The 27130-nt window shown below is 47.7% G+C and overlaps 2 protein-coding genes across 2 annotated transcripts in view; one reads left to right on the forward strand and one right to left on the reverse strand.

Moving 5' to 3' along the window:
* Positions 1–7715: 7715 nt before the first annotated feature.
* Positions 7716–8352, reverse strand: TMEM186 (transmembrane protein 186). The gene has a single exon (XM_007469929.1). The coding sequence runs from the start codon at positions 8191–8193 to the stop codon at positions 7723–7725; it is 471 nt and encodes a 156-aa protein (XP_007469991.1). The 5' UTR covers positions 8194–8352; the 3' UTR covers positions 7716–7722.
* Positions 8353–9642: 1290 nt separating this feature from the next.
* The window catches only part of PMM2 (phosphomannomutase 2), a 20180-nt gene continuing 2692 nt past the window's right edge, over positions 9643–27130 (forward strand). The window contains exons 1-7 of the mRNA XM_007469930.1: positions 9643–9743; positions 14804–14915; positions 16746–16822; positions 17505–17596; positions 20229–20328; positions 20441–20516; positions 21807–21922. Coding sequence (XP_007469992.1) covers positions 9678–9743; positions 14804–14915; positions 16746–16822; positions 17505–17596; positions 20229–20328; positions 20441–20516; positions 21807–21922 — 639 coding nt within the window. The 5' untranslated portion in view covers positions 9643–9677. The remainder of the gene's footprint in view (positions 9744–14803; positions 14916–16745; positions 16823–17504; positions 17597–20228; positions 20329–20440; positions 20517–21806; positions 21923–27130) is intronic.

Raw genomic sequence — 27130 nt, forward strand, 5'->3', positions numbered from 1 at the left:
TGGGGCTTTGTCATGTTCACAAGACACTATGAGCCATGTATGTGTCTGCCTGTTTGTAAGATGAGGAGCCCGATGCTCAGAGAGACCGGGGAACCCGCCCAGCATCACACAGCCTGGAGGGCAGGATGTGAGACAGGATTAGAATGAGCACATGCAGTCAGCATGGGGTTGGTTGAGGATCAACCACTCAGGACCCTTCTCACCACCAGCCTGGCCACTGGCCTGGGAAAGTGAACTTGAACTGGTCAGCATTAGTGTGAGCTCCTAAGCGTATATCCCTAAGGCAGGTGGGTGGAAGGTGCCAGGACCTTCACTGTTTCCATTTTCTGTCCTTCCCCCTTCTCCACCCCCCAGGGAGGCAGGACAAGGCAGTAGAATGACCTAACTCTGCTGCTTTCTAGCTGGGTGACCTTGAGTAAGTCACTTCACCTCTCTGAGCATCACCCGCAGAGAGTGATCACAGTAAAGCAGCTGACACTTAACTGAGGGCTTCCCTGGACCAAGTGCTATTTTTAAGTGCTTTTCACGTAGTAAGTCAGCCCCTTCAACTACCCTCGGTGGGTGCCTTTATTATCATTAATTCACAGATGAAGAAACCAAGGCACATACAGTGATTATATTACTGGCCCACAGTCACAGCCTGGGAGTGGCAGGGCTGGGGTTCAAGCAGGTAGGAAGTCTTGCTTCCAAACCACGTGCTTCACCCTACACCTGCGACCTCTCTCCGGTTCTCCAACTCCAACAGCTGCTGGGAGGATTCAAGAAAATCACGAAATCGGGACTTCCCTGGAGGCGCAGTGGTTAAGAATCCACCTGCCAATGCAGGGGACACAGGTTCGATCTCTGGTCCGGGAAGATCCCACATGCCACAGAGCAATTAACCCCATGCACCACAACTACTGAGCCTGTGCTCTAGAGCCCACGTGCCGCAACTACTGAGCCCACGCACCACAACTACTGAAGCCTGTGCACCTAGAGCCCGTGCTCCACAAGAGAAGCCACCGCAATGAGAAGCCCGTGCACTGCAACGAAGAGTAGCCCCCGCTCACCGCAACTAGAGAAAGCCCATGCGCAGCAACGAAGACCCAACACAGCCAAAAACTAAAAATAAACAAAATAAATAAAATAAAAAATCATGTAATCATCTCCTGACTCGTGGTAGGTGCTTAATACATGATGGTTCCTTTTGCCACTTGATCTCTGTGAACCTGGCTCACACACAGTTCTAAATGTTAAATCTACTTCCCAACACGGGGACAAGTCCCACCAGATCCCAGAGCAGATTACAACTGTTAATCAGTAAAACGGATGTTTTGTCACTAGAGTTGGTACAAACGTGGCCAGATGGTATCGACCCTGCCTGATTAACCCTCATCAGGCATGACTTTATAGTTGAATGAATGCTGCAGGATCAAAACAGGGCCATAAAAGTGGAACTCTGCCCAGGTTTCAAAGGGACCCGGTGGCTTTCCATCTGGGGACTCACAAGACCTGAATTCTTAAAGCAGCCAAGGGCAAGCTCCTAGTTATTTGGCTAACTCACCCCAGGCTGGCCCCCTGCAAGCAGCTAAGCCCATCAAATCTGTTCTGGGAAGTGCATTAAACATTTTTATTTATGATGGGCTGGGGGTGGGATATCTGGGCCTATGACCAGGTAAGGTTGAGTTCGGGTAACCGGTGTAGGAAGGACAACGGCTCCCAGCCATGCACACTGTGAATGTCCCCAGTTGGAGCAGACCTCACCACGGTCTGGAGGACTACCTGTCTCAGCTCAGGCTGCTCTAACAGAATATCAGAGATGGGGCAGCATAAACAGCCAACATTTATTTCTCACAGTTCTGGAGGCTGGAAGTTCAGGGTTGGGTCCTTGGTGAGGGTCTCTTCCTGCTTGTGTCCTCACATGGCACTGATTCCATCGTGGGGGCCCCACCCTCATGACCTCATCTGACTCCAATCACCTCCCAAAAGCCCCATTTCCAAACACTATCACATGGGGGGCTATGGTTCAACATATGAATTTTAGGAGGGGATACAAACATTCAGTCCTTAGCAACTACCATGTGAAAATGGATGTGCTGCAGGTTACCCCATTACCTGCATCTAAATAATACACAGCCCAGGGCAGGTGGGGTGCCCAAAGTCCAGATGGTTCTCAGCAGATGGGAATGAAAACCAGTCTACAAAATACAAACACGGTTGTATCACTAATGCTTTTAATGACTGTTTCCTACTGTCCACCCAGCTTCCAAGTCCACAATGGAGATTCATGGTTGAGAAACTTTTCTCTTTACCTCGAAAGCTGGCAGGAGGGGGAAAGGATGGCAAAAGAGATTGTGTTTATTACAGCATTTTACTTCATTTGTTAAGATGGATGATATGCTCATTACGGAAATTTTAAACAATACTAGAAGGCCATAAAGTTCAAAGTAGTCTTCCCTCTGTCTCATCCACCTGAATCTTCTCCCCAGAATTAACCACTGTGAAAAGTTAGGAATGTGTTTTTTAAAATCACAAATAGGATCATACAGAACTATATTGTTCTCTGATTTGCTTTTTCCACCTAACACTACCCCACGATTATCCTGTCACATCAGCAGATATGGTTCAACCTCACTCTTTTTAAGGGCGTGTAATATTCCATAGCTTATTTAACTGTGTTGCCTACTAATGGCAACTTAGTTTGCTTCCTGTTGTTGTTGTGTGTTTGTTTCACTATTAGAAACATTCAGTGAACATCCTCATATACATGCTTGAATATTTCTATTAGATGATTATTTTGGAATTGTTTTCCAAGGGGGAAATCACCAATATAACCACACACCACCTGAATCTAAAGACCGTTTCCATCTTCTGAGAAGCTGCTTGACCATCAGAGAGGCACGGCTCTTGGGAAGGCTCAATCCCACACAATGATTCTCAAAACCTGGGGTGCCTTGGAATTACCTGGGAAGCATCAAAATACAGATGCCCAGCTTCTGCCCAACCAGAATCTGCAGGGTTGAGCACAGGCGAGTTTTGTTGTTTTTGTTGTTGCTGATCTGGAGCATGGGAACTGGGTACTACTGCGCTGCTGGTGCACTGCAGAAACCCTAAACTGTTTCCCTTGTCACATGTAATTTTAGCTTGGAAATAAAGGGACAGAATAATGCATTTGCTCTGTGTGCCCTCTGCTGGTACCGCATGAGCAAACCACACATCCAAGTGGAGGCTCTTTTGTGCCAGAGCCGGTGAGAATCGGGGCTGTCTCCTCCCACTGAGCTGACACCTCTGGGCAGTAATTGTCAAATCAGGCTACGCATGAGAATCCCCTCTAGGGAAACTGGTCATGGGCCTGGGCAACAGTATTTTTTAAGAGGTGTCCAGGTGATTCTACACACAGAGCCCAGGCGGAGAACCTATTCTGTAGGAAAAAAAAAAAAAAAAATTGGCCCAGGGACACAGAGGCATGTGTCATTCTGGTGTTGTCCACTCTGGTCATCTATTTCAGAAATTCCCAGCATGGCTGCATAGCAGAATTAGCCTCAAGCTTGACAAAAAGACAGATTCTGGGGATCCACCCCAGACATAATCAGAATCTCCAGGGGGTGAAGCTCACTCAGGTAAGTGCTTACAGGTAGCCCAACAGGCCTATTTAATTTTGGGTTTTAATAAGTCAAGGTCAGATCATTAATCCCTCTTAAGACATTTTATAGGCACAGACTGTGTCTTTGAGAGAAGAGGTTCACAGGAATTGAAGTCACTGACAAGCAGGTGAGGGAACGGTAGGGAAGGGAACCAGCAGCTCTAAAGATTATATAATCGAGTCTTCTATATAATTGAATCCTCAGTACAACTTCTTGAGGATAAATAGTAACACCCCTGTTATACAGAGAGAGAAACTGGAGACAGACAGACAGACACTTCTATGTAGATACCTAGGGAGAAAGGCTTTTAGGCAGAGGAACTGTCAGTGCAAAGGCCCTGAGGCTGTGGGGTCCTTGATTATTGGAGTAAGAGCAAGGGAAATATAGCTAACTGAAGTGGTCAGTGCAGAGTTGTGGATGAGGGAAGAAAGCTGGGGGTAGGGGCGGGGCCAGGCCATGCTGGGCACTGTAGGTCACAGTAAGGACTTCAGCTTCTACAGCAGTGATGTGATTCTCTTTTTTAAAAGGATCACTTTGGCAGGACTTCCCTGGTAGTCCAGTGGTTAGGACTCCATGCTTCCACTGTAGGGGGCATGGGTTCGATCCCTGGTCAGGGAACTAAGATCCCGCAAGCCACAAGGTGCGGCAGAAAGGAAGAAGGGAAGAAAGAAAGAAAGGATCACTTCGGCTGCTGCGAGAACAGACTCTAGAAGGGCAAGGATGGAAGCAGCAGGTTGCAATAATCCAGAGGCTATGAGGGCAGCTTGGATCGAAATGGCAGGGCTGGAGCAGGTGAGAGCAGTCAGGTTCTGGTTGTATTTTTAAACTTGGTATAAACTTTAAACTTAAGTCAGTGGAACCACATGCCATTTACCCTAAGAGCCGGCACTTCTGAGTGGGTCTGCGGCTCTCCGGGAATCCCCAGGCCCACAACCGGGCTCTGGGTCACACTGTCCACGGCACGCACAGCCCCTCCATCTAGACAGATATACCCCAGCTGACAATGGGAGCCCAGCATTCCCAAACATCTGAGGGACGTGGTCACACACTCCCCAGACCATGGCCTTTGACTGACTGGAATTAACATGTGATGGGAATTTAACAGAGGTAACGACAAATCCGTAAGTCTATGCCCTTTCATTTGCATCTTTAATTAAAAACAAATACAAATTAAAAGCTGTTTCCTCTTGTTCTTAAGAGCTCCCAAGCTTTCTTTCACTGACCTTCAAACGCTCCCCACAGTGATTTGGATCAAATTCAGGGTCCTCCCCTTAGCAAAGGCACCCACCCCACTCCTGCCCAGGGCAGAAACGCACACTTGTGTCCCCTCAGCCTGAACAAGCGGTGCTCACGTCCATCTCCTCCACACACCTGGGGCCCCCTTCAAAGTCCCAGCCCCAGGCCATCCGGGCCCTTCTCCCAACCTCACCCCCTCCTGTTCTTCTGCCTCAGCCCACCCCACTCTTCTCTTTCCTTGCACTTTTCCCCATTTCTTTTTAAAAATATTTATTTATTTATTCATTCATTCATTTATTGGCTGTGTCGGGTCTTGGTTGCAGCATGCGGGATCTTTCGTTGCGGTGCGCGGGCTTAGTTGCCCCGTGGCATGTGGGATCTTACCCTGTCCAGGGATCAAACCCGTGTCCCCTGCATTGGCAGGCGGATTCTTAACCACTGGACCACCAGGGAAGTCCCTCCCCATTTCTAATTATAAACATGCACTTAGCATCCACCCTCTCTGCCCACTGAGATGCTGTCAGTCCAAAGGCCAAAATCCTCCCGTTTTATGAACCGTGGTGCCTTCAGCACCCAGCAGAAGAGGTCTGGGATGACTGGCTGATTTGGAAGCCTGCAGGAACAAACTGTCTGGAATTACATGCTTTACTTGCTTCTGTGAAATGCAATAAATTGAGAGGATCTAAAAAAAAAAAAAAATTGAGACGATCTAACAACTTCTTTCACGTTATCGTGATTATAAAGTCACTTTTCTCAAAATGCCATTTGCAGTCTACACAAAGGAAACATATCTCTCCATATAGTTGGCATTTATCACATTCTTTATAGCACTGAAAAAATGGAGATCATTTAAACAAGAAAGGTTATAGGACCAGCTACATCCACTCAGTGGAATATTTTGCAATTACTGATTTTTTTTTTTGCATAAAAAGTATTTAAATGAAAAAAAATCAAATAATCGGGGCCTTTTGTTTTTATCTATTTGTAAGGTATGCTGCCCATTTTTTCCAACTTTATTGAGATATAACTGACATACAATATGGTATTAGTTTAAAGTATACAACATGATTTATATATGTATATACTGTAAAATGATTACCACAGTAAGTTAACATCCAGCATCTCACATAGTCACAAGGTTTCTTCCTTGTGATTGAGTATTTTAAATGAATGTTTATAACTGACGTAGTCTTATGTTATAACATGAAGCAAAAAAAAGCCAATTTCAGATACAGGATAACATCTATGTTTTAAGTAAATACTGAAAGTACAGTGAAGTACACACCCATTAGGATGGCTATTATATATATAAAAAAAAAAAGATGTGGATAAATTGGAACTCTGATGCATTGCTGGTGGGAATATAAAATGGTGTAGCCACTATGGAAAAGGTTGGCAGGTCCCCAAAAAGTTAAACTTAGAATTACCGTATGACCCAGTAATTCCACTTCTCAGAAAATACCCAAAAGAACTGAAAGCAGAAACTCAGATGTTTGTACACCAATGTTCACAGAAGCATTACTCACAACAGCCAAAAGGTGGAGACAATCAAAATGTCCATCAAAAGATTAATGGATAAACAAAATGTGCTATATACATATTATTCCGCCATAAAAAGGGAATGAAGTTCTGATACCTGCTACAACATGGGTAAACCTTGCAAAATTATGCCAAGTGAAAGAAGGCAGACATAAAAGGCCACACAGTGGATGATTCCATTTACATGAAATATCCAGAATAGGCAAATCCATAGACACAGAAAGCAGATTAGTGGTTGCCAGGGGCTGGAGAAAGGGGGTGTTGGGGGGTTACTATTTAATGGGTGCACAGCTTCTGGTTGGGATAATGAAAAAGTTCTGGAAATGGAGAGAAGTGATGGTTGCAAAACACTAAATATACTTAATACCACTTAGTGTACACTTAAAATGATTAAAAGGATAAATTTATGTTTATATTTTACTATGATTTGAAAATAAAAAAGACTGGAAGGTCACAAAACAAAATTTAGTCATTGACTTCTGAGTGGTAGAATCAAAGATCATGACTTCTGTCCTCTTTACTTTGTTACAAATTATATAATAAGCATATTGCTAATTACGGGGGACATTACATATAACTGGCTTTATTTTATAAAGTATCACACCAGCATATAGTTCATCTGACTTTATCACACTGCAAAGCCTTCTGATGTGAGAGCCCCTAGACCTCTGGGCGGTGAACTTGCTCGGATTACAACCTTGCCCCAGTGGCTGTGCAGCTACTGTGCTGGCAGGATGAACGACCCACCTCTAGGCTTCATCCTGGTCCCCCCGCCGCTGGGTCCACAAGAGGGCGCAGCATAGGGCTGGTGAAATCCCTACCCATTGCCTGGAAGCCTTTTGCGGCGCCATCACCTCTGAACTAACAATGACATTTATTGTTTATTCTCACACCCATCCCAGGAGACAGGGAGGATTTTTCCACTTTAAGATGTGAAAACCAAGGTTCTGAGAGACTTGATAACCTGCCCCAGGACAGGGATTTGGAAACGGACAGACCCAAGTCTTCTGGCTCCCACCCCCCACCTCTCTCTCTTTGATTTCACAGCAGTGTAACTGTTCGAGAAAGCCTGGCATCACTTCCTCCAAGAACTGGCTCTTAACAGAAACTTCTGGCCATTATCTGAATGTCACACACAAGTGCAGTTAAGAATCTGCACTCAGGGCCTCTTTCTAAACCCAGTTACTCACTTCTATCTCATGAATTTCCTCATCCCAAAAGACAAGTTCCCAGGTGCCACGGCAAAGTCTCCAGCTGCCCGACCCCCTCCTTCAGCCCCGCCCACACCCTCAGGTTGCCTGCAGGAGGCCCGGCTCCTGTCCGTTCACTTGAACTTGTCCAGCATCCCAAACACCTGTGTGAAACGCTCTCGGTCCAGGATGCGTCCGTAGCGCAGGGTGAGGTAGAAGGTCTGTTTCCCACTGTACTGCTGGATCCGCACGAACAGCTCCTGAGGCCGATCCTGGCTTTCCGTCATGGGGATCACGTCGGCCACAGGGCAGTATGTCTCCTGTCGCCGGCCCCAGAAGGTCAGGTGGGCCACCCGCAGCATGGTGCCCGACTCATTCACGTACAAGATGCCCACCAGCCTCCGGAAGAAATGGCTCATCCAGCACAACATGGCCAGGGCAAAGCCAGCGATCCCGCCCGCCAGGCACAGGGAGTTGAAGGTCATGAGGCCCTGGAAGTACCAGTAGAGGCTAGGCGGCAAGGCCACCACCGTCAGGGCCGTCTGTGCCACCTTCAGCCGAGACAAGTACCCGAAAGCCCTGATGGCATCAAACCGGTACACCATCTGAAATGTCTCTGTCTCTGTGCCGGGTGGTTTCTCCTTGGAGGCTGGTGGCCTGCTTCCCACCCACCTCCTAGGATCCCGCCCACTGCAGCACCATAGCCCGTGGAGAGGCCTTCCCCATGCAGCTGGCCCTGGCGACCGCGGCACAGCTCGGAGGAAGGCAGCCTGAAAGGGAGACAGGGAGACCATTTCTCTCATGGAACTCAACCACGCTAATCACACAAGGAACGGCTACAAAGCGTCTTACATGGAGGCTCCCACCAATCCTGTGAGGCCGGCATCACTGCCAGAGACGGAAAGAAAGGTAAAGCCAGATGCTTTACCTCACATGATCTTCACAAAAGCTGTTTGCGATGGGAACCACTACTTCTACTTTACCACGGAGAAAATTAAGCCCAGAGAAGGTAAGAAATTTACCCAAAGACACACAGCCAGTGAGTGGGGCAGAGTCTGACTTTTAAACCGGTCCTCTTTCCTCCAGACAGCTCAAGTAGGTATAGGAAAGGAAGCGCAGCCTTCATTCATTCAACAAATACCTTGAGAGGGCCAACTCTGGGCTGGCACTGGATCCACAGCGTGTGTGACATTTCCCCAAGCAGGAAACTCAATCAATGTCCTAGTGGGGAACAAATCCGCAAGATATTCATCATAATAACTACCCAATTCTCGGTCAGGTTAAAGCGTCATCTTGGGGTCAGAAGAGAAACGCTGTTTACTTGGCCTAAATTGAAGGATGGGGGTAGAACGGAGGAGGAGGGAGGCGTCAACCCGTAGCACAAGGGTTTTATGAGATGCACAGTTCCACACCTCGAATAGTGCAGTGAAAGATACTTTGGGCGGTGAAGTCAGATCTGGGTTCCAATCCCGACTCCTACAGTCAAAGACCAGTGGGTCTTTGGGCAAATTACTCCACCTCTCTGGGCCCCAGTTTCTTCATCTTTCAAAATGGGTATCCAAAATATACTGAATGTGATGATGGTTTTAAAGCCTTCAAATGCACTCGATGCTCGGCGAGTGCTCAGTGAGTTTTAGTTATCGCAGTTGCTGGCCCACGTGACCTGAGCGCAGAGGAGAGCGGGGAATAACAAATCGGAACCCACGTCCCTCCCATGGATTCTCCGAATCAGAACCCCAGGTGTCTGCAGACCTGCCCCAGGCCTGCCCCCGACCCACAAAGCACGTCACCTCCCTTACTTCCCACCATCCGCCTTCTTACCATGACTTTAGTGCCTGCTGCCGGAAGTGAATCCCACCTACTCCCGGAACCTCTAAGAGCGCGTGTTCGGCCCTAATAGGGCAGCGTCGAGGCGCGTTGCATTCTGGGATCTGTAGTCCAGGGAGAACAGCTACCGGAGTCCGAGGCATTATGGGAGTGGATTCTCCTCCTCCCGGCGTGCCCTGCGGCATGGGGGCTGGTCCCGGAAGTTCCGAGGCAGGTTCCAGGTGCCTTCGAATCCTGTAAAGTTCGCGTGGGAACTGGGGTCATGGCGGCGCTCGGCCCAGCGCTCTGCCTCTTCGACGTGGACGGGACCCTGACGGCCCCGCGGCAGGTAAGCGGCGTCCGGCGGGCTGGCGGCAGCCGGTGCAGAGCCCCCTGCTGCTCCCAGACGGGGCTAAGGACCGCCTACCTCCCCTGAAGGGACCGACCTCTACTCTGGGTTCCTGGAGGAATGAGACGGAAGCTCCCACCAGCTCTTCAAGACCTCAGGGTCCTCGAAGAGATGGGACAGGCCGGAAAACTCTAGAGAGCAAGAAGCTTGGGTTGGAAAACGCAGTTCTGGACTCTCACCTCCAGCCCCGGGTTTGAACCCCAGCTCTGCCCCTTTACCAGCTTGGGTGCCCTCCTCAGACCTATGACGTGTGGTCTTTGCCTGTAGCCTGATGTGAAAGACATAGGTTTCCAGGTCAAACGGACCTGGTAGAGTCTTAGCTTTACCTCCTGACAACTGTGTGACCTTGAGCAAAGTCATTTAACCTCAGAGCCTTAGCATCTATGACGTTAAGTGGGGATATGACCTGTTGCATGTGGTGTTTGTGGGTGTCGAATGAAATCATATAAGTTCATGAAAGTATCTTGCATACGGTAGACTGGGTTCAATAATATTCAGTTAATATCAGCGACCGCCACCACTCCCTTCTCCAGCCCTGCAGTGGAGTGGGGCGACGGAGGAGACCTAGATTGCTGCAGGCTGCCTGCTAAGAACCTCCTTGGACTCCTAGAAACTTCTCATTTCCAGATTTTGTTGCCGTAGGCACGGATATGTTTCAGTTAAGATTAACATTTGGGATCTTTGCTCACTCTGACCTCCCCCTTGCACAGATTAGTCACCGAACACCAGCCATTTGAACTTGAGACTTGGCCCAAGTAGCCTCACTGTCTTCAAGTTCTAGCTCTACCCTGCTTAGTTTGGGCCAGGTGAAAGCAGTGGTATGTGTGCTCCAGAATTCACAACGAATGTCTGTGACCTTAGCCGTCCATATCATTTGACCTTTCTGAGCCACAGGTGCTATGTATCTAGTGATGATGCTCAATTGCAAGTTCTCCAAAGGCCCTTTTTGATTCTGAGATTCAGTGATCCGTGCACACTTGTAGGTTGTTAATTAGCCCATAGTGGTCTGGAGCCAATGTCAGCAATTCATTGTTTGTAAAAGGCCAGATAGCAAATACGTGTGTGTTTGCCGACCATATGGTCTGTAGTAACTACTTTAATGCAAAAGCAACTATAGACCTTCTGTAGACATAGCATAGCTGCGTTCCAGTAAAACTGCTCTCAATTTGGCCCATTGGCTGTAATGGCCTCGGATTTACATTCCAAGCCTTTTTACACAGTATCATTAGACCCTCTTAACTTTTCTTCCTCTTTCATCCCTGGTAGGATAGTTATTTCCATTTTAAATAAGGAAACAGACTCAGTGAAACCATGACCTTGATTTCACACAAGAGATCTGGTACAAGTCTCTGGGCCTCAGGGCATCGTTATTTGCTAAGTTTGCCGTTTTCTGCTACTGCTCCAAGGTGGAGGCTGTTCTGTTACTAGGTGTGTCATTCAGGAACGTGCTTCTGATTCCCAGAAGGTACCAGGATATATAAGCATGAAGTATGAAGTATGAAATAGCAGCGAGACCAGGCAACCCACAGTGTTCTCCCTTAAAACATTTGAAACGTGATATTCTTTGGCGAATGTAAGTAAATTTTTACACTCAAAAAAAAATCTAATTTTAAAGAGAATTGTTTCGGGGCTTCCCTGGTGGCACAGTGGTTAAGAATCTGCCTGCCAGTGCAGGGGACATGGGTTCGAGCCCTGGTCCAGGAAGTTCCCACATGCCACGGAGCAACTAAGCCCGTGTGCCACAGCTGCTGAGCCCGCGTGCCGCAACTACTGAAGCCTGTGCGCCTAGAGCCCGTGCTCTGCAACAAGAGAAGCCACCGCAATGAGAAGCCCACGCACCACAATGAAGAGTAGCCCCACTCGCCACAACTAGACAGAGCCTGTGTGCCACAACAAAGACACAACACAGCTAAAAAAATAAATAAATAAATAAATTTAAAAAATAAAAAAAATAGAATTGTTTCTTTGTGCTGGGTGCTCAAGGTTAAAAAATAAAGCTATTTTAAAAATAAAAAATAAAAACTATTTTAGCAACAGTTCTGTTCATTGTACAACCTTTCCCTTCCTCAATACTCGCGTTCTCAAACATTGATAAGCACAAGACAATCCGAAAGCAATCAGATGGGTTATCTTTTCCTGCAGCTGCTGAAATAGTATATGACCTAAACAGGTAAAATCTAATTAGAACGGAGTCCAGAGCTTTGCACATTTTAGTGTTTTAGTAGAATTTTGCTGTTCTGAGTACTTTCCTAAGAAATGCCATCGCATCTAAAAGCAGTTGAGACTTAGAACCAGGGTATAAACCTGGGTGAATTGTTTTCCAACTTCCTATCATGAAAAATTTCAAACGTACAGAATCAATGGAAAAATACAGTACCCAAAACATCCATATTCCCACCACTTAAATTCAACAGTGATTGATATTAACTTTCTCTCTTTTTAATCTTTTCTGTGCCACTTCCTAAGCTGTAGTCATAATGGTGCTTCACCCCTAAATGTTCGCACCTGCAGCTCTTGAGGACAAGGACATGTGTTGTAACCAAAGTACCGTCATCATACTTAAGGAAACTGTCACCAATTCCCTAATATTATTTTATACCCTGGTCCAGGGGTCAGCAAACGTTTTTCTGTAAAAAGCCAGATAGTAAATGGTTGAGGCTCTCAGGCTATATGGACTCTGTCACAGCTACTCATATCTATAGTTGTGGCCACAGACACCTCGGAAATGAATGGATATATGGCTGTGTTCCAGTCACTCTACAAAAACAAGCAGCATGCTGGGTCTGGCCCACAGGCCCTATTTTCTAACTCTTCCTCATTCCACTCAGTTTTCCTTAATTGTCCCAAAAAAGTCTTTTATAATTTTTTTAAAAATTTTTCAGAAGGTGAACTTTTAACATTTTTTCACCTTAATTCCAAGCTTTTGGCTCTTTCTCTGCTTTATTTTGTCTGGGATGATTTAGAATTCCTTGAAATTATCAGCACGAGAGTTATTTAGAAACATGACAATTTGGCTGTGTGGTTATTTTGCTCCAAATCTCTCCTGCAGTGCGGAGTAGTTTAGATGCTCTATTGTGGTCACGAGCAGCTAGGTCTTATTTCCTGTCAAAAAGTATTTGCTGCCATCTGGAAGCGAAAAGGTGCCTCTGACCAATGTAAGTTGCAGAGTACGTCTGATAGCTGGACAGCAATACCCTTTAGCTCATCAGTGTGCACAAGGGTCAAGAGAAAGTAAATTGTACCCTTAGGCTTCTGTTTGAAGGTGGAAGTATTGCGTTTGTGTTGCATTTTTAATATTTTGCAATCATGGGAATCTTCCCCACTTGCATTCTGACGTCGGTTCTGAGTAAAGCAGTTGTGCAGACTCTGGGACCCATTTTCACAATCACTGACTCAGAGGCCACTAGATTTTGTCTATTAGGTCAAGATTCCACCGGAAGATGTAGAAAAGATTGCACTCTAATGTAAGCCCTTCTGTACAATTTTATTAATTATATGCATGTATTACTCTAAAAAAATTTTTTTTAAGAAAACGAGAAGGGCTTCCCTGGTAGCACAGTGGTTGAGAGTCTGCCTGCCGATGCAGGGGACACGGGTTTGTGCCCCAGTCCGGGAGGATCGCACGTGCCGCGGAGTGGCTGGGCCCATGAGCCATGGCCGCTGAGGCCTGCGTACCAAAAAAAAAAAAAAAAAAAAAAAAAAAAATTAATTTTGTTGAAGTATAGTTGGTTTACAGTGTTGTGTTAATTACTACTGTACAGCAAAGTGACTCAGTTATGCACATATATATATAGAAAACGAGAAGGGCTTCCCTGGTAGCACAGTGGTTGAGAGTCTGCCTGCCGATGCAGGGGACACGGGTTTGTGCCCCAGTCCGGGAGGATCGCACGTGCCGCGGAGTGGCTGGGCCCATGAGCCATGGCCGCTGAGGCCTGCGTACCAAAAAAAAAAAAAAAAAAAGAGAAGATTGAATTCTGGATGTTTTTGTACTGAAGTTGAGTTAAGTGGATTTTTTGTTTTTAATTTCTGGTAACTTTATTTGTGTAGATATTCCATGTAAGTGTACAATTAAGATTGCTAAAAGTAATGAAATAAAAGTTTAAAAACTTCATTGTGATTTGCTTGAACACAGGGATATCTTTTCATCTCAGTTTAAAATTTCTTTTGAATGGGCACACGGTTTGGAATTTAAGTAGCATAAAATTATACCACTGAGACCACTATTTATTTTTTTTTTAATATTTATTTATTTATTTTGGCCGCACCGGGTCTTAGTTGCTGCATGCAGACTCTTAGTTGCAGCATGCAGGATCCAATTCCCCGGCCAGGGATCAAACACAGGCCCCCTGCATTGGGAGCACAGAGTCTTACCCACTGGACCACCAGGGAAGTCTTGAGACCACTATTTATAGATAGAGCTTTTCTTTCAGGAGAGACTGAAAAATCTAGTGATCTTACTCTAAGGCTTTTTGTTTGTTTATATAATTATAATAAATCAACTCTCAACTTCCTCTTTAATCTCATTATGTTATTTTGTTTTAATCAACTTAAATCCATAAATGGAGCACAGTGTGGCATTTGAAAGGACTGGGGTAGGTCTACATGCGTTATGGAAAAAATCACAACTCAGTGCTGAGAAAGCAAGTCATTGCACAAGATGTGGAATGAGTCCACTTGTGTTTCAAAAAGTACCTATTTATATATGTGCATATAGACAAGTGTATATATAAATGCACAGAAAAAAGGCTAGAGCAGTACATAACAGCTGTTAATATATTTCTTGTGTGTTTTTAAACTAGGTAAAAATAAGTAAAATTTAACAAGTTTTTTTCCAATAAAAAAGTTGATGTCCCAAAAGCACGACTAAATAGTTGGTCTTATCTGTAGACCTAGAAACCAAATTGGCAGTTATAAAAATAAGGGTTGTATCACTCTTGGGATTTTAGTCTCCCGATTACTTCGTGGCTCTTGACTGTTGTGTTTTCCTTTTTGAAATGCAGAAAATTACCAAAGACATGGATTGCTTTCTACAAAAACTGAGGCAGAAGATCAAAGTTGGAGTCGTAGGCGGGTCGGACTTTGAGAAAGTACAGGAGCAACTGGGAAATGATGGTAAACTCCACGTTGCTGGCTACATTTTGGTAAAAGGTCAACTTCTCATGACGTTGGGACCTGTTGCCATTTAGTATCACAGGAGCCCCGAGCCCTCATCCCCGTGTGGCAGGCTTCAGGCTTCCTGCTTCCTTGTTTGGGGAAACATTTTCTCTGCCTTTATTTTTCCTCTGTTTTTAGTCCTATAAATAAATTTCTGGAGTTGCTAGTGGAACAGTTGGTACTCGGATACATGGACAGATTCACCTAGAAAGATGGGTGTCTCTTTCTCGGCCTGCAGTCCTTCCTGTTGGTCCCTATTAACTGCCCTTCTGGCCTTAGTTCAGGCCCCATCTCCTGACGTCCTTCTCACCCAGGTGTTGAGGGGTGCTCCGGGTCTTCATGCCTCCCTCTGTTGCCCTATCGCAGTGTTCCCCAGAGTTCCCTAGTCGGGAGGCACCCAGGCTCCTCCCCACCTAGTGAACCAGAAACTCAAGCCCAGGACCCCAGGAAGGTGGAGATTCTTACGTGCCCCTTCACTGGAGATTCTGAAGGGCATGGGTCTGTAGGGCATGGGAATCATACTTTAGCAACTACCGTCAAAGAGAGTCTAGTGCTGTGGGTGTAGCACTCTGATAATTGGAAACTGTCTGGTTATGTTTGGCTTGAAGACTAGTGCTATGGATTATTCATCTCCATGGCCCCAGGGCCTCCAGGGTGCCTGGCCTATAAGAAATAGCAGGTAGAGAGAGAGATGGATTGAGCATTCTTTTTGGCACTGTTGACATTTTGGGCCAGTAATTCTCACTGTCCTGTGCACTGTAGGATGTTTAGCAGCATCCCTGGCCTCTACTCACTTGATACCAGTAGTGCTGCCACACCCAGTGTGACAACCAAAAATGTCTCCAGACACTGCCAAATGTCCCCAGGGGGCAAAATCACCCCCAGTTGAGAACCACTGTTCTAGGTGTAATATCTTACAGTGCAAATCTGTGTGGGGTGTATTTATTTAACCAGTTACTGAAAGAGGGATCTGTGTAGTCCCTTTAAAACTCTCTGTTCTGGTTACACTTAATTTTCCTTGTAGGTGCTCTGTTTAGAAACGTTATAAACAACATAATGGGACACATTAAGACCCGGGGATCCTGTTTCCTGGTCCTGATTGCCCTTTCTGCCTCTGGTCACATAATTAACCAGAGGCTCAGAGAGGTTTTGTCAGTGTAGCACAGCATCTTACATTTCAGAGAGTAAGAGTCGAAACTCCAGAATCAAAACAGTAGCGAGCCAGAAGAAAGTGGAAGACCCACCTGTATCAGAATCACCTGAGGAGCTCATTCAAATGGAGATGTGGGAGCCCCACCCAACACATAGTGCCTGGGAATCTGCATTTTGGCAAGCACCTAGAGTTTGAGACTCCATTAAGATTTATGTGGGTGGTCTTCAAATGTGAATGAATGTAAGACTCGCCTGAAGAGCTTTAAAAAAAAAAGTCTGATTCTTAACCTGGCCCCTGCAGATTCTGATTCAGAAACCTTGGGAGCAGAGCCTGGAATTCTGCAGATTTTCATCACTGCCCCAGTGATGCAGATTCACAGTGGGGTTTGGGAGCCATCGTTGAGGTGCCCACCAACTCTCCAATCTGCAGCCTAATTGTCATCTTTTAAATTTATAATGAAGAGCCTTTTTAAAAAAGTTTTTAAGGAGCTTTTTTTCCACCCTCCCAATCTGTTAAGATGAGATAGCCTTTCAGTCATTACTGGAGTTTAGCATTTTTATTGGCGATTAGTGTTAATCAAGAAATAGAAACACAGGGTCCAATTCATTGCATTCTCAATTTTGTTTTGTTGGCAGTGGTTGAAAAGTATGATTATGTGTTTCCTGAAAATGGCTTGGTAGCATACAAAGATGGGAAACTCTTGTGCAAACAGGTAGGTTTGCAAGTATCCAGACTACTCTGTACTACTAGTGAAATGTTTTCTCACAAGGTATTTGATATTGAATGCCTCCAGGGAGTTATATTTGGGAGAAGAGTGGTAATGAATCTTCACCCTGTATTTTTTACATTTTGGATATTGAACCATGTGACTAGTACACATTCCAAATTGTTAACTAAATTTTTATAATTGTTTTTCAAGGTCACTTAATCTAATATTTCTATTATGGTAGCAAAGACTAGGGCAAGTTGCCTTGCTGCAAGCATTTCTAAGAGATACCATGTAGCTCTTATTACCATTAGGATCGTTCTATTCAGACGTAAGAGGAAGCCAAAGTGGAACAAAATATATTTTCTATCAGTGTCTGCAGATATTTTAATTGAATAAAAGGCAGCAGCAATAAACTCTTTGGGGCTTCCAGGAAGCACTTGAGAGATAATGAATACAAAAATCCTGAGTCATGAAGCAGAAAATGGTTTTGACTGAGGCCCTTTCTGGTTTGCCTAATGTTTTCAACCAGAGAAAAAGGGAGAAAAGGAGAAAGGCAGGGGGGTGTGTCCCCACCACCGCTTGGTGACCCTCCAGCCACAGAGGCTAAAGACCTGGGTTTGCTGGAAAGCCATTTTGAAAAGGCCTCCCACTGTGTCAAGTTAACTCCAGTATTTTCTTTATCTAGAACATTCAAGGTCACCTGGGTGAGGCCCTAATCCAGGATTTAATCAACTACTGTCTGAGCTACATGGCCAAAATTAAACTCCCGAAGAAGAGGTGGGTTTGCTTTTAGCAAAGAAGTGCCACTGGAATATGGCGTGATGTCATCTGGTGGGTTGGAGCTAACTTAACTCCAAAGCCTGGTGCTTAGTAAGGGATCACTGGAAACCTTCTGTAAAGCCAGCGGTAGACCAATGATTACATAAATGATGGTGCGTCCACGTGATGGAAGTTGAAAACTATATGCTTTCAAAGGCTATCAGTTAAGGCACGTGCCTGTGGAACAGCAGTGTGGGAAAAGCAGCATGGGCCCAGGCCCCTTCTCAGGACTCTCAAACTGGAGGCCCCCAGGCCAAATCCCATGCAAAGCCAAGTTCAGTTGGCCCCTGGTGTTCAGTAAAATCTGCATTAAGTGCTATCATTTAAAAGTCTCATTTCACACTTTAAAATACCTGGGTTTCCGGCTTCTGCAGCATCTGAAAACCCGTCAGCTCGATGCTCCCTCCTAGGTGGCAGCAGCCTGGCGGGCAGCGCTGCCCCCACCCCATCCCCCAGTCTTTCACAGGGCACTTGTCTCATTTTTCTGGCCTCGGTAGGCATTTGATTCGGGAACCTACCTCTTGTTCTGAATACTGTTATCTCAATTCCCATTTTTAAATAATAACAACAGTAATGTGCACACATGCCCACAGTTAAAAGATTGGCAGAAAACGGACCATATGCTAACGGTGGTTGTTTCTTGGTAATGAGATTTCAGGTGGTTTCTTTGAAATACTTTTCATCTTCTCGGTTTTCTGCACTTAATGTGTAACACCCTAATGATTAGAGGGTGAAACATTTCTTAAAGGGTGATTGAATTTCAAGACATGCTGGAGTTTCGAGAGTGCTCGAGACCTGTTTCCAGAATTTCCAAAACAGATGCCCCTGCTCGGCACCTCCTCTCGGAGGGCAGGGGCTTCCTTTTTCACATCTGTCCCAGGAAGGGGGATGGATGAGACAGGAGGGACCCGAAGTCCATCTTTCTGGCAGCTGGGAGACGGCCCGTGAGGGTTCCTTATCCTGTGCTGTTGACTTTTACGAATATTAGAAATTCTCCATTGTAGAAAGTGAACATAGAACGTACCCCAGGTCATTTCGGTCTTTACTTTGGGCTGAGCATTGAGGGAGGATAAAAAAAGGATAAGATACACTCCTGTCCTCCAAAGAGGATGTCATCTAGTGAGAGGGCCCAGCGTGCAGAGCTGTGACTCCAAATTAGCCTGAGATACCTGGTGAATTCAGAAGGCAGAGCTGAGTTCCTCCTTGATCCGCGTTTACCCACATTGCTCGTGGGTCTAATGCTATGTCCCACGCACTCCAGGCAAGTGTAGTAAGACGTCACATCGTCCAGGTCTTCAGGGGGGAAGTGAATGCTTGATCAGCCGCCTTAGTCCTGGTTTTTAGAACAGAAGCCTTTCTACAGTGCATCAACCTTCCTCCCTGCCTTGGGCATGACCTCTTTTTCTGACAGTTTAGGACCCACAGGCCTAGTATCCCCCCTGGGAATGATCACCAGGGCCCCATACCCCAGTGTAGATGTAGAAGGTATAGGCGACAGGCTGGTCTGTACCGAGTCCAGGACAACCGGGACGGGGTGTTTGAAAAAGTGTCTTAGGTGCACATACGTTGTATCGTTTCCCTCTTTTTCTGCAAGTTGAACACAGCAGGGGAAGGATCCAGTGATGGAGATACCGCTATTTTTACTTGCTTCCCAGCTTTTTAGATAAACTGGTACTCTTCATTTCAGGAGCCCCTTCATGGGGGCTCAGAGCAAGTGCCATTAGCCCCTTTCTGAGCTCAGAGCAGAGCGGTGCCCAGGGTCCCTGGTAAGTGGCGGCACTGGCGTGGAATCTGGCCCCAGCCCCACGCCTGGCATGTGCCCTTGAAGTATTATTACTGAGGCTCACCTGGGGATCCTCAGCAGCTTTTCCTGTGTTGCTTTTCTTGGTAAAAATCAACATTTCACTAGGTCACTTGCAAAGGTGTCTGGGACATATATTTTCAAATTCCTCAGGGAACTTGAAGAGCTAGTAATTGTTTTTCATAGCTCTTTGTTAACTATAACATTCTCTGCTCAAGAGCAGCACCGTCCGGCAGAAATGTAATATGAGCCACATGTGCCGTTTTTTCCGCTTTCCGTGGCCATGTTTAAAAAAAAAAACAACAGAAAGGAATAGGTGAAATTAATTTTAATATGTTTTATTTAACCGACTATATCCAAACTATAGTCATTTCAAATATAGTCAGTATAAAGCATTGTCAATGATGGTTACACTCCTTTTTCATACGAAATCTGTGAACTCTGATCTCAGGTCAGATCAGCCACAGTTTTCAGGGCTCTCTAGCCATGTGAGGCTCGTGGCCGCCACACGGCCCAGCACAGCACCACCAAAGGCTGATCACACCCGCCTTTGCCATCGGAATCGCCCCACTTTTTTTTTTTTTTTTTACCACACCTCGGCATGCGGGATCTTAATGCCCCGACCAGGGATCGAACCCATGCCCTCTGCAGTGGAAGTACGGAGTCTTAGCCACTGGACCGCCAGGAACGTCCCTGGAATTGGCCCGCTTTTTAGCCTGTCTATCCATCTGTTGTGTTGCTCAAATAAATGATGTGTCTCTGGGACCTCCGTCCCCTTTTCCTCCCCAGGGGTACTTTCATCGAATTCCGAAATGGGATGTTGAATGTGTCCCCCGTCGGAAGAAGCTGCAGCCATGAAGAACGCATTGAGTTCTACGAACTGGATCAAGTGAGTCTTTTATGAAATAGCCGGGGTGTATGGACGTGTGGTGTGCATCTCTGCGGCCAAGAAAGTGTGCTTCTAATGCAGTGGACTATCGGTATCTTTTTGTTTTCCTCAGAAAGAAAGTATAAGACAGAAATTCGTGGAGGATCTGCGGAGAGAGTTTGCAGGGAAAGGCCTCACGTTTTCCATAGGTATCATGCATTCAAGCGGGCTTCAGGCTCTGGGAGCTGTTTGCCGGGAGGTGGTTGTGGGCCGGTGTGCTCTTGAACTTGGACGGTGACGAGTTTGCAGCTGGGCCGTCCGTGGCAGGAAACTGCCCTCCTGGCTGATCAGCGCTAGCCGAGACTCAGGTTAGGAGATGACTTCCACGCTGCTGGGTTTGGTTCTAAATCCTCACCCAGCAGGATTTTTCCTGCCTGCGCTTCTCCTGGTCAAAAATAAGAGCAACTTGCTTAATGAAGAGTGAGAACTTATCCCCACACCTTTGGGCAGAAGACAGCTAGCTCATGGGTGACTGTAGGAGAGAGGTGGGACAGGGCCTCTTAGATCAAGTAGATTGAATGTGTTGTGGAATCCTGTGATGTTCGAATGGCAAGGAACCTTTGAAGTCACTTGGGCTGGTTTTACAAATCAAGAAGCCGAGGCCCAGAAAGGGGAAGGCACTTGTCTAGGTTCACGAAATTTCTGTTCATAGTGACAGGCCAGCATGCGGCTGTTTCCAGTGTTTGATGCAGAGCTCTTCCTGCAGTGCTGATGTCTCTGCCTCGCTTTTTGGTGGAATATGCCTGTCAAACGCTTTAAACAGACCGATTTCTGCTGTCAGTGCTGACAAGCCATACTTACAGCCCTCTCCTTTCACCAGCTCAAATAAGCGTACGCTTGCCAGAAAACTGGAATTGCAGAGGGCCTCTGTATAAAAGATGAATGGGTGGCTTGTTAAGTATCCTTGAACTGTGAGATGAACATCTTCCCTGACACAGCTCTGAAAGGTTTTTGTTGCCCAAGAAAGCTGCCTGGCAATCCCCGTCCGTGGGATTTTCATTTTCCTGCACGAAGAGCTAGATGCATCCTGCTCCCAGGCCTCTCCACCGAGCGCACAGTGCAGCTCCAGGAGAGCACGGCTGAAGAAAGCTGTTCGCAGCTCTTTCACCGACCTGCTTTGGGCTTCGTTTAAGCGCGCTCTGCAGACCACTCGGGTGCAAAGCCATTGTGGGTCTCACTCTTGAGTCAGCACTCTGTGTCTGTTTTTTAGACTTTAGATTTTTAGGTTTTAGGTGAAATCACGTTGGAGAAAAAAAAGTCATGCAAGAATTGATTTCTAGAACCTACCCGTAAAGTATTGTAATTAGCAAACTGAGGTAATAAAAATCAACCTTGGCACTCCAGTTGCCGACAAAATCAAAGGGCACGTTTTATTTCAGTGACATATCATTAGCCTCCTTTTCACCTTTAGCTTGTGTGTCTCCCTCCCCGCTCGGCAGGAGGCCAGATCAGCTTTGATGTCTTCCCTGATGGATGGGACAAGAGGTATTGCCTGGGACATGTGGAAAAGGACGGCTATAAGACCATTTATTTCTTCGGTGACAAAACCATGCCAGTAAGTATGGAAGTGTTTTTGCAGTTTCATTGTTCAATTTGGGTTTGAAGAGGGGGAAAGCGGACAGATGGGCTTTTCTCCCCCCAGCCACACTTCACCTGGCAGCCCAGCTCAAACTGAGTAATGGCTTCTGTCCTATGAGAGGGGGGTGATGGAGCCCCCTCTTCTCTGTGCTCAGACACCTGACACCTCTGAAGGCAAGGATGGAGCCTTTCAGTTTGGCTTTGAGTTAAGTGTCACCCACCTCGAGCGCCTTCCGGAACGAGACCCAGTGCTGTCATCAGATCCTCTTTGTGTTTCAAAGCCCTTGCCGTTTTTGTTTAATGTTTCCGCCATGTTTTTTCCCCAGGGGCATTCATTTAGGTTGGGCACTAGGAGTCCTAAATGGTAGGAGGACCAAGAGTCTCGTGAATCTGGAATTCAGGAGAGATGAGAGGTGGGGCGTCAGGCCTGGGCATCACACACTGAAGGGCAGGAGGCTGTCCCGAGGGGGCTGTCGGAAATCCCAAGTCCGGGACCAAATCTAAACTGGGGACTGATGGGAATTCCCTGGCGGTCCAGTGGTTAGGACTCGGCGCTTTCACTGCCAAGGGCATAGGTTCAGTCCCTGGTCGGGGAACTAAGATACCTCAAGCTTCTCAGCGCGGCCAAAAAAATAAACTGGGGACTGAGAGCAGATCCAGGTGTTGAGAGGCCAGCAGGAGGAATTTCCCCAGAGCTGCCGAGGTAGCAGGCGAGGCTCTCCTTAGGACAGGTGGGTCCCCAAGGGGCTGGATGGAGGGGCTTTGTCGCCATCGAGGCCCAGAGGAGGCTCAGCCCCCAGTGGTCACTGCCCAGCCTGGGGCCACCTCCCTTTACCTTCCCCTTGCACCCGCGTGCCTCTCTGCTTCCCTCTCACGGGCCACCCAATGGTGGTAGCTACCTTGCCATCAGGCTCCTGTCTCAGGCTTTGTGGCTGTACTGCAGCGGCAGAAAGGCTGCATGGTTGGAGTTTTTAATCCCTCCAACCCCCGGTCCACCCAAAATGTGTGCTGTTTTGCTAAGGTCTCTCCTGTGTGGACCTGCCTTTTTCAGTAAGATCTCAATGTGCTCGTCTTCAGCGTGAAAGGGACTTCTGGATAGTATAGTCTCATGTCCTGCTTTCCAAATTATAAAACTGGGGGAGTTCCCTGGCCGTCCAGTGGTCAGGACTCCACGCTTCCACTGCAGGGGGCCACAGGTTCAATCCCTGTTCGAGGAACTAGGATCCCACAAGCCGCCCTCGCCAGTCCCCCCTCTTCCCGCCCCCCCCCATCCTCCCAGCTTTGTGCTGATTCCTGCAGTCTGAGAAGACAGCTCTTCAGAGGGGCTGAGGCAGATTGTTCTGTGATGATGACGTTCTTGCCATATGTAAGCCTCAGCTGGGACTTTGCAGGATGGAGTGCAGTTCTTGAGATAATCAGAAAACAGCATCTTTGGGGAATTCTTCATTTGGGAATTAGAGAGTTTTCTGTTTAACCACTGCATTACCACACGTCAGTTTTGTTTTGTTTTTTAATCTTACCTACTTTTAAAAAATGGATACTATCGAAGGGAGGTTCCCCCCCATTCTTAATTAATAGGTATTCATTGTAGAAAATTAGAAAAAGCATGAAGAAGAAAGGAAAGGCACTTGTAAATCACAGCTGACATGCCTCTCAGCCTCTTTGCAATGTATATGACCCCAAATGTGGGACACGGTGTGTTCACTGGTTTCTGCTTTTGTTCTCTTAACATATTTCGTTCCCCCCACGTCGGGGAATGTTCTTTGAAAACAAGCTTTTAATGGCCGCATAACATTCTAGTATTTAGGCACAGATTATTTACCCATTTCCCTAGCAGAGGCCCTTTGGGTTTGTGGCTCTTTCTTGTCATCGCGAGCACTGTAGTAAACGCTCTTGCATCATTCTTTGCCCTCCTCTCTGATCTTTTTTATCCGTGGTTTCCTGGAGATGGGAGTTAGCAGTCCAGCCATCTAAATCTTTAACAGCCTGAGGCACTGAGCAATCCAAATACTAGCTTTAAGTTTCTTTTCGTGTTCAGTGATAGATATTTGGAAAGCTGTTTTCTTTCTTTGCGCCAAGGCAAAATGTTTTTGCCGGCTCCCAGGGAGACAGCACCTGAGCTAAGCGCTGTCCGTAAAAAGCCCTTTCCCTGCCAAGCTCAGCAGGCTTAGACGCCTGCCCGGCAGCTCAGCCGAGTCTGATGTTGCCCCGAGTCCCCCGTGTCTTCCCCGGCCCCCACCCTGAGCACCTCCAGAGAGCAGAGGGAAGAGGCTGGCCCTGGCTCTTCTGAATCCTCCTTAGTCCTGGAAACTCCTTCATCCGTCCTGGCAGCCACAACAGGCAGCTTACAGGCCCTGGCCCCGGCCTTTGGTGGGAGTAGCGGGGGGCTCGGTTTGCTGCGGGGAGGGAGATGGCCAGCACCTGGGAAGATGCACCCAGGCTGCTCTGCCTGGCTTTCCAGGGGGCTGCGCCTCCCAGCTCAGCCTGAGCCTTGCCAAATTCCCAGGCAACAGTGCCTCTGCTTGTTTAATGCTTCTTGTAAAAAACATCTGGACTTGAAGTCGGGGCGACATGAAAACCCATTGGAACACTTGGTGAGCATTACCCACTGATGGGTGTGACTCCACAGTTCCACTTTGGTTAATTCGGCTCTCAGTTCATTCCTACGTGTGTAGAAAGGGCTACAGAGAGGGGCACGCCAGAAACAACCGCGCCCTTCGCAGGAGGTGGAGAAATAAACGGGGGTCCAGCCACACAGCGGAATGCCAGGTAGCATAAGCACAGCTGGTGTGGAGCAGTGGTGGTAAGAGGCTCCATTTTTGTGTAAACACAGAGAAATCATCTCTCTTCGTGTCTGCTTGTAAGTGCACACGGGGGGTCTGAAAGGGTACCCCCCAAATTACAGAGTTACCATGGGGGTGGGACGAGGATGGGAGAGACTTACCGCTGTGACAAGACCCTGTTTTTAAATTTTTGAGCTGCGTGAAGGTGCTGTCTATTGAAAAATAAAACTTAAAAATGTCAAATTGAAAAGAGGAAGGGAACGAAGCTTTTCAAGTGCTTCCTCAGCATCACCCCTGAGCAGGACACTTCCAAGCCGCCACCAGCCGGGGGAGGCGGGGAATGCGGGGGGCCCCGCAGGGGGCCAGCTGCTCGCTGAGTGCGGTCTGGAAGCCCATGCCCTTTTTATTCTCCCCTCTCACTTCCAAAACACTAAGACTGCTCATCCTTTACAGTCAGCATGAGGTGGGTGGTAGGCTTGGAAACCGAGAGCACCCAAGTCGGCCCCCCAAAAGCCCGGCGCGGTGACCACACGTGAGTCTGTCTAAGCCTCAGTGCCCCAGGCTGTCCAGGGGGTTGTGTCCGCTTCCACAGGACCGAACAAAGTGAGAGATCTTAGAGGGAAGGCAGTTGGGGATGTGCCTCTTTCCCAGCGGCGGGCCTGCCTGGCCTGTATCCGGAGGCCCCTGCTTTTAAGGAAGTTGTGATAAGGCTCACCTGGTACTGAGGTTGCTCTGTGAGATTGGGGGCCTGCAGGATGGGTGACAGGTTGCCCTTGTGAGTGGTACCCAGCAACCCTTGAGATTCTGTTAGGCCTTTGGCCGGGGCCTGGGCTTCCCCGGAGTGCCTGGCATCTCCCGGCATCTCCTGGCATCTCCAGGGCTCCCAAGGCTCCTTAGGGCTAACAAAAGTGCAGAATGTGTCCTTGGGACAGACCTACCTGACTGTTTCTGTGGCAGAATCTGAGACCCAGGTCTTGTGTGGCTGGTGGCAGGCTTAGGTTAGCGTAGTGAGGGGGTCGCTCGTTCCTGGAGGGACCCAGGGCAAATCGCCACTCCCTGTGGTCTGAGCCTCCTGGAAGAGGATGGACCAGATTAGAGGTTCTCAACCCTGCTGAGAACCCCGGGCCCCCTGCAGGAGGACAGGAAGCCGGATGCTGTGCAGGGAAACCATGGGTCCCATGTGTCCACTGGGGGCCTGCCTTCCTTCCAGACCCCAGAATTGGTGGCCTTGTTGGTCCAGAGAACAGGACGGTGGACCAGCCCCACCCCAAGGCAGGAGCATCCCTCACCCCAACGCTCCTGCTCAGGGAGACCCAGGCTTCGGGCCCCCAGGGCTCACTGGTGTCCACAGCATCAGCATCTCCCCGATGTGCTCCCGTGCCAGGGCCCCTCACGCATCTCTGAACCCCGTTTTACGGATGAGGGGAGCTGTGCCGGAGCCATCGCCAGACCCTAAGGGGCAGTCACCCAGGGGCGTCAGCCCCACCCCTAGCCTGGTCATCACTAGATTCTGAGCTGCTGGTCCTCAGCCCTGGAGGCACATTGGAGTCACCTGATCACTTTAAAAACCTCATGACCCTGGGGCCAGGCTGTTTTTGACCATAGCTGTTTACTTCTTTCTAGGAAAAAAATCAGCACAGTTATCTAAGGGCATTCATTTTCAAACGTGAAAGTTGTTTGAGGTTGTTTTCATCCACAGCTAATTCTGACATACCGGGAGAGCAGCACACACCACAGTCATCGGGTCCCCAGCCTCCTGCATAAGCCCTGGGCACCCAGCTCTCCTGAGGCCAGAGACACCCAGGCACGGGAGCTCTTAGTGCATCCTGGGCCTTTAGCCCCCATGTCTCTTGTTCTTTCCCAATTTTATTGATGTATTTTTAAAGCTCCTGCAGTGACTGTCACTTGCAGCCAGGGGAGAACCCCTGTTCTGGGACCTTTGAAGGCTGAGCCTTTGTCTTGGTGGCCTTTGTACCCATAATGGATAGAAATTGGCTAAGTGCTTATTGAACTACCCGAGGTAACGTCCATGTGCAGCTAGAGAGCTTGCCTGTGCCGCAGGCAGGTATCCACACAGCAGAGACCCCCTGGGAGTCGTGTCTGGAGCAGGGCACACAGCCAGCGGTGGCCGGGGACACTGATGCAAGAAAATCAGCTTGCGCTCCGACCCTCCTCCCGCTGCGACCTTCCTCCCGTCGGCCCAGACCTTGGCCTTGTAGGGATTAAACATTAATGGGCAGTCTGCGCTGATCCGGGGCCTCTACTTTGGGCCTGCCAGGTACACCTTAACAGAAACACAATCACTTATTCATCCCTTCGCCTCTTCCCTCCCTCCGTCTTCTCCCAGGAAACAGCTTTGTTGTGGAGCTTATGGGTGGCTGAGCCTGCCCAGCAGGAATCCC

This window comes from Lipotes vexillifer, unplaced genomic scaffold, assembly GCF_000442215.2.
Source record: "Lipotes vexillifer unplaced genomic scaffold, Lipotes_vexillifer_v1.1 scaffold1120, whole genome shotgun sequence".
Lineage (NCBI taxonomy): Eukaryota > Metazoa > Chordata > Mammalia > Artiodactyla > Lipotidae > Lipotes > Lipotes vexillifer.